The following is a 6,023-nucleotide window of genomic DNA, read 5'->3' on the forward strand; positions in this document are numbered from 1 at the left end:
TTTTTTTCCCCCTGCCTTTGAATTAACCAGCTCTGGCTAATTATGCTTCCCCTTTCTTTTCTCTCTGCGGCTTCTTTAAGACTAACCCTGTTTGGCAGGACTTAGAAACACACAAGGTACATTTCTATTTTGCTCCTCAAAACCACAGTGCATGCCTAGCCATCTGTGAGGGATTTATTTATGTGTGTGTGTGTGTGTGTGTGTCTGTGTGTCTTAAGTATTATTTTGGGCGCGTATAATGGTGGATTTTTCACGTGTCTTCCAACGTCTAAAACTCTGTGGTTTGCACGGATATTTTCTTTTATTTCTCCGCTTTCTGTTCTTTTTTGTCTTGTTTTTTGTTCCAGTAACGAGGTTTTTAAGTGGTTATGGGCTTACATCCTTACATGCTGCGTTTAGTTTAATTATTCCTGGGATTAAAGTCTACGCCCTATGCTCAACTACTTTTGTCTGTTGCAGGTATTTCTTTGCTGTGTTGGCCATCCTAACAGTTCTTGGAGTACTGAATGGACTGGTCCTTCTTCCAGTATTACTGTCATACTTTGGGCCCTATCCAGAGGTAAGATCCCCCCAAAAAATAATCTTAGTTAACTAGAATCTAGATTTTGTGTGGAAAACTCACTGCTGCCTCTTCGCATTCTCTCCTCTCACCTCTCAGGTGTCTCCAGTCGATGGTCGTAGCAGGTTACCCACCCCGTCCCCAGAAGCCCCTCACGTGGTCCACTTCTCAGTTCGTCCTCACCACACCACCATGGCCACCACCACCTCTGGTGCAGCTTCCGACTCGTCAGACACAGAGTACAGCTCCAACACCACGGTGTCCGGCATTAGCCAGGAGCTGCACAACCACAACCTGCCCTCACAAAGAGGACAAACTCGAGCAGAGGAGCAGCAGTACCACCTCCAGACCAACAGGGGCAGAGCAGCCAGGACAGATGAGGAAAGGAGAGCAGGATCAGGGCATAGGCGCTCAGCCAGACAGCCTGACCTTCCGGCCTATTCTGTGTCTTCGGTAAGAAAATATCCCCCATTGTTTGGCATGTATTAGATTTTCTTATTTGTCACATTATAGAACTAAATATCTCATTGTCCTGCTCTATAGTCCTCTCAGGGTTGTGATTCTGGGCCCCAGCCCAGGGCCACTCAGCGTAACAGCAGCAGGGACCCCAAGAGCCAGCTGCACTGGCAGGCCCTGCCCCCAGCCCGCCCGCGCATGGACGCTTTTGAAACTGCTACTGAGGCTGGGGGCCATCATGGCTCACACGGCCATAGAGAACACTCAGCAGGCCACAGAGCCCGCTCTTCCCACAACCCACAACCCAATCACCACGTCCCACGCCATCACCCCAACCCCACCCCGTATTGCCAACCCATCACCACGGTAACAGCGTCAGCCTCCGTCACTGTCGCCGTGCACCCGGCCCCCTTGTCCAACCAGGGCCCCCCTGCTTCCGCTTACCCAGGATACACTGCAACAGACAGTTACTGCCCATCAGGGGCGGAGGGGCCGGAGCCTGCCTTTCAGGACCCACATGTGCCACTGGACACCGACACAGGGGCCAGAGGAGTCCACATGGAGGCTATGGAGCTTCAAGATTTGGAGTTTGAGGCAGCTGAGTGTAACAGTGGCAGACGGGCAAGCTGAGGTGAGCTTTTAGTAGAATATAATAGAATATAATAGAATAAAATGTCTTTATTGTCATTATACACAAGTGCAGTACTTGTGCAACGAAATTGAAGCAACCCTTTTACAGCGTCAACACAAAATATAAAAATATAAAATATGAAGGTATAGGTAGTGCAGAAAAAAAGAGAGGGGGGGCTGGTGCACAGTCGTGAGAGCATCTATATACATACAGTATATAAAATAGTTTTGTATACACATTGTGAAAAAACATATTTAGGTGTATCAAAAGTCCTGAGTATTAAATTTTGCACAGTAATGAGATTAAGTGATTGAGTACTAAGGTTAAGTACTAAATAATATATGAATATTGCACAGTAATGAAATGAAATGGTTAAATATTAAATATTGCACTGTATGAAATTAACTACTTCAGTAGATCCAGATGTAGTACAGCTGTCCTTTTAGTGAAGTCTGTTTGATCATGAAGTACTGACAGTATAATCTCCTTTTTGTTTCCAGTTGTGGAGAACGGACGTACAACAGCCAAAGATGGACTCCTCTGTATTACTAAGCAGCTGGCCCGGCCTGGCACAGTCCGGCCCAGCATGGCTCGACTCGCCCACGGCCCTAAGCAGCGAGAAACTCGTCAGTGTTGCCGTTATGGTGCTCATTCTTACTGTAACCCAGTGGACTTTTGTCTTAGATATTTCTATCTATATTTAAAAGATGTATACATATGTAAATATGAACAAAAAGTAGCTATAATTTTAGGAGCTGTAGAACTCCTCATGTCAACAGACTGAGGCTGCCATTTTATATGGTGTGTGTGTATGTGTGTGTGTGTGTGTTTGTGTGTGTGCGTATGAGAGATAGATCTCTGATTACTGTTCACTCATCTGTGGATCTGTGCCATTACGAAGCTTCATCTAGACAAAAAATACCTGTCAGCATTCACTGTGGCTGCTCAAAATATTTTTTTTTAAATAATATACATTTATAACTCTATGCAAATGTCTCTTTAAACAAAAGAAGTGATCTGTCTATGTGTGTGTGCGTATGTGTGTGCTTGCATGTGTGTGCGTATGCTACCCGCGTGTAAACAACCCCATGGCTTATACATCGGATACTTATTCAGAACAGACTCATTTAAAACGTAATGTAATTGTTCGAATTATCAAACAGGGCTATGGTATGTGTGCGTGTGCGTGTTAATGTGTGTGTGTTTATTATTGTATAAAGGTACTCGTGTTAAACTATTAATTTTTTATCACAAACCTGTGGTAGTTATGAAACAATTACTGTTTAACTTGACACGCTATGCGTGCTATTTAAGACGAGCAGATATGAAGAAATTTTAAAAGCTGTTATTTTTTTTTATTTTTTTTTGTGCTCTTTTAGTTCACGCCTCTGCATTGGAACCTGTTTCTGCTCTCAGCTTTGTGTCACTGTCCGTTAGGCCGTGCTCCGGTTGTATTTTACTGTAAGAGGTTATGCATTGTTTTACCCTAGCAGGCTCAAACCAGGTTCTGTCTTGTGTACTGATATACAAGCAGTAAACCCACCTCAGAAACTCACTCTGCCATTACAGGGACATTCACATTACTGATTCTGGAACAGGGTCAAACACGGGGCACTAGTGTCTAGTGGATAAGCTAAAACTCAGACTGTATACTGTACGACCCGATTCAACATGGCACTTGACTACATTTAACCTTCATTCACAGGAATATCTTGCCTCAAGTAGCTCTTTATTTCTGTCCAACCAATAAGCTAGCCCACACATCCTGCTAAGGGATAACCCTTATATGGCCTTACAATGTGCTCTATGCGTGTCTCAATGTATGTATATGTATGTATGTGTAAACATTCATGTGTGTGTTGGTCCATGTTCTCATTCTGTTTTAGCTCTCCTTGTGACAGTAAAAAAGACAACTGGCCCCAATTTGGCCTCAGACGTCCCCACTGACCCAAGCTAATAAAAATCCACAACATAACGCCATGACACTAATTGGACGTCCCCCCCTCCACTGCCAAATGGTACAGCCCAGACCCCCAGGGGTCAGAGTGTACACTGCCAGCCACTCTCTCCACCAGCAATGGCCAGTTTAAATCTGCATGTGTGATCATGCGTGCGCACTTGTAACCTCCCCACCCCACCCCCACCCCCACCCCACTCAGTTCCAGACCCAGGCCCCTTTGACACCGTCACTTACCCCACCCACACCTCAGTTTGCTTCCAATTTCACACCTGTAGCGTTTCCCAGAAGTCTTTGTTTTTCTCCTTCTGTCCACCATGTCAGCTGCTTGCATGAAATAGGTTGTTCTGTGTGTTTTTTTACGTTTAGTTTTCTCCCAAATGTCACATTGGCAGTAGCGGAGAGAATTATAGTTGGCAACTATTTTATTCATTTTTTATGTTTTGTTTGTTTTGGTTTTTTAACGTTCAATTGCGATATTTATATTTTTGTAATACAAAATGTGTTTTTTTTTCTTTCATTATTGTCATGATGCCAGTGGATAACAAATGCAGGGATTTTTATGTCTATTGAAAAAAAACACTATTACAGTTTAATGTTTTTACGTTAATGGAGTTTGATCTGTATAAAGTGCTTACTAATGTTAAATAGGAAAAAAAGAGTATATAACATTTTACACTACAGGTCTCATCATAGCTCTTAGAGGATTTTAAAAGGAAAAAAAAAAATCAGTGGTTCTTCCAGACTGCCCTTTTGGTCTCGGTTGGCGTGGATGTATGCTGTTTTCAGTTACAAAGATAAATGTATGCCATATAATTTATTTATATGAAAATTTATTTTTGTAGTGTACATAGTAGTTGTCAAGGTATTTGACAGAAGTATATTTTTAAAGAGTTTATATGTAATATCATACCATAACAGAAAAAAAAGACCTTAAGGTGCACACTTTCACTGCTAACTGTCTTGTGAGACAACATTGACACCTCCCCTTCAGTATTATGTTCCGATCCTTGGAGAGAGACAGCTGTTTCTATGGGTTTGTCAAAGGCTAGCCATGAAAGTAGAAAAACTGTACTAGCTCTCTAAATATTAATGTTCAAACACTGATAGAATTCTAACAAATAAAAATATTATAACTTATTTGTCTCTTTGTTCATAACTTTAATAAATGGAAACTTAAAACGACTGACTGTGAGTTGATTGTTTCAAAAGGGTTTTGTGCTTATACTTCAACATTTTGGGTTAGGTATATATTAATTTTTACCATACTATCTTCTCATCTAATTGAAAAAAAATGGAAATACCCCAAAAATATGAAACCATTTGTTAAATTTCTGATTTAAAGAGCCGGGGACTTGAACCATCACCTCCACGCAAGTTAAAATATTTGTGGTATTTCCTATTAGCTACAGGTAAACATGACCTTCCCTCCCTCCATCATGTTCTGCAGTATAAAACTGACATCTGGTCTGGAGCCCTGCAGCCCTCCCCAACAGCCCACCCAGCTCCGCCCCTGCACCCCCCACCTCCACTCCCTGTTTTGTATGATTTTGATTGACAGCTTTATAGACTGCAAGGAAATTGGTTGTAGTTATAATACAGCTGGCCTGTTTGGAGTAATGAAAAAGGGCATGTGGCCTTGAGCTTGCTGCACTGATGGTGAGAGAGAGAGAGAGAGAGAGAGAGAGAGAGAGAGAGAGAAAGCGTCTTGTCAACTGCATGGGTGGCAGCTATTTCTTCTCATAGTCTGTGCAAGAAACATGCAACCAAATCACTATGATCAAAATACAAATATTGAGCAGTTTTCTTTCTGTTGCCCCTAACTACAAAAAGAGGACTAGTTTTCCCGAGCCACATTCAACCTGAACCCCAAGAAGGCTGAGGAACTCACTGACCCTGGTTCAGCGGTAAGCATGTCATTATCTTTTAAAGCCAATAAAGGCACACTATTCTGCTGAGTGCTGTCCAACCAGTGTAAAGAAACAGGCTGACAGCTTAACAAATGACAGGGTGTGTTTGGAAAGCTGGGTGGCAGGATGTTTCCGGTCATGTTTTGAACTTTTCTAACTGGGCTTGATATTTTTAGTGTTTTTAGAATGCAGAGCAAAGGGACTCGTGTACTGTGGTATCGCAATGTCGCAGTCCAAAAAAAACTCAGGTTTTGGTATTTCATTACAATCTCTGGCTGCATAAACAATTTGTTTGTGCTGATTTTAGTGTTTCAAACACTATCCTGACAAAAGTGAAAATGCAACCTCTGTGGAATAACGTCAAGACATTCATCTAATGCATCAATGGATGTGAAAAATTGCTGAAAGATTAAATATCTGTGACCACCAAATGGTTGTTTGAAGGCAACGTGTTTAATTGAGTTCCGATGCTGTTAAGGCCCCTTCACCAAACCCCCCCCCCCCCCCCCC

General features: G+C 42.4%; 1 protein-coding gene across 1 annotated transcript in view; it reads left to right on the top strand.

Moving 5' to 3' along the window:
* The window catches only part of ptch1 (patched 1), a 51,062-nt gene extending 46,274 nt beyond the window's left edge, over window positions 1–4,788 (top strand). Inside the window, exons 21-24 of the mRNA XM_034872208.1 lie at window positions 460–559; window positions 659–1,012; window positions 1,103–1,646; window positions 2,147–4,788. Coding sequence (XP_034728099.1) covers window positions 460–559; window positions 659–1,012; window positions 1,103–1,645 — 997 coding nt within the window. The 3' untranslated portion in view covers window position 1,646; window positions 2,147–4,788. The remainder of the gene's footprint in view (window positions 1–459; window positions 560–658; window positions 1,013–1,102; window positions 1,647–2,146) is intronic.
* Window positions 4,789–6,023: the final 1,235 nt, after the last annotated feature.

This window comes from Etheostoma cragini, chromosome 5, assembly GCF_013103735.1.
Source record: "Etheostoma cragini isolate CJK2018 chromosome 5, CSU_Ecrag_1.0, whole genome shotgun sequence".
NCBI lineage: Eukaryota > Metazoa > Chordata > Actinopteri > Perciformes > Percidae > Etheostoma > Etheostoma cragini.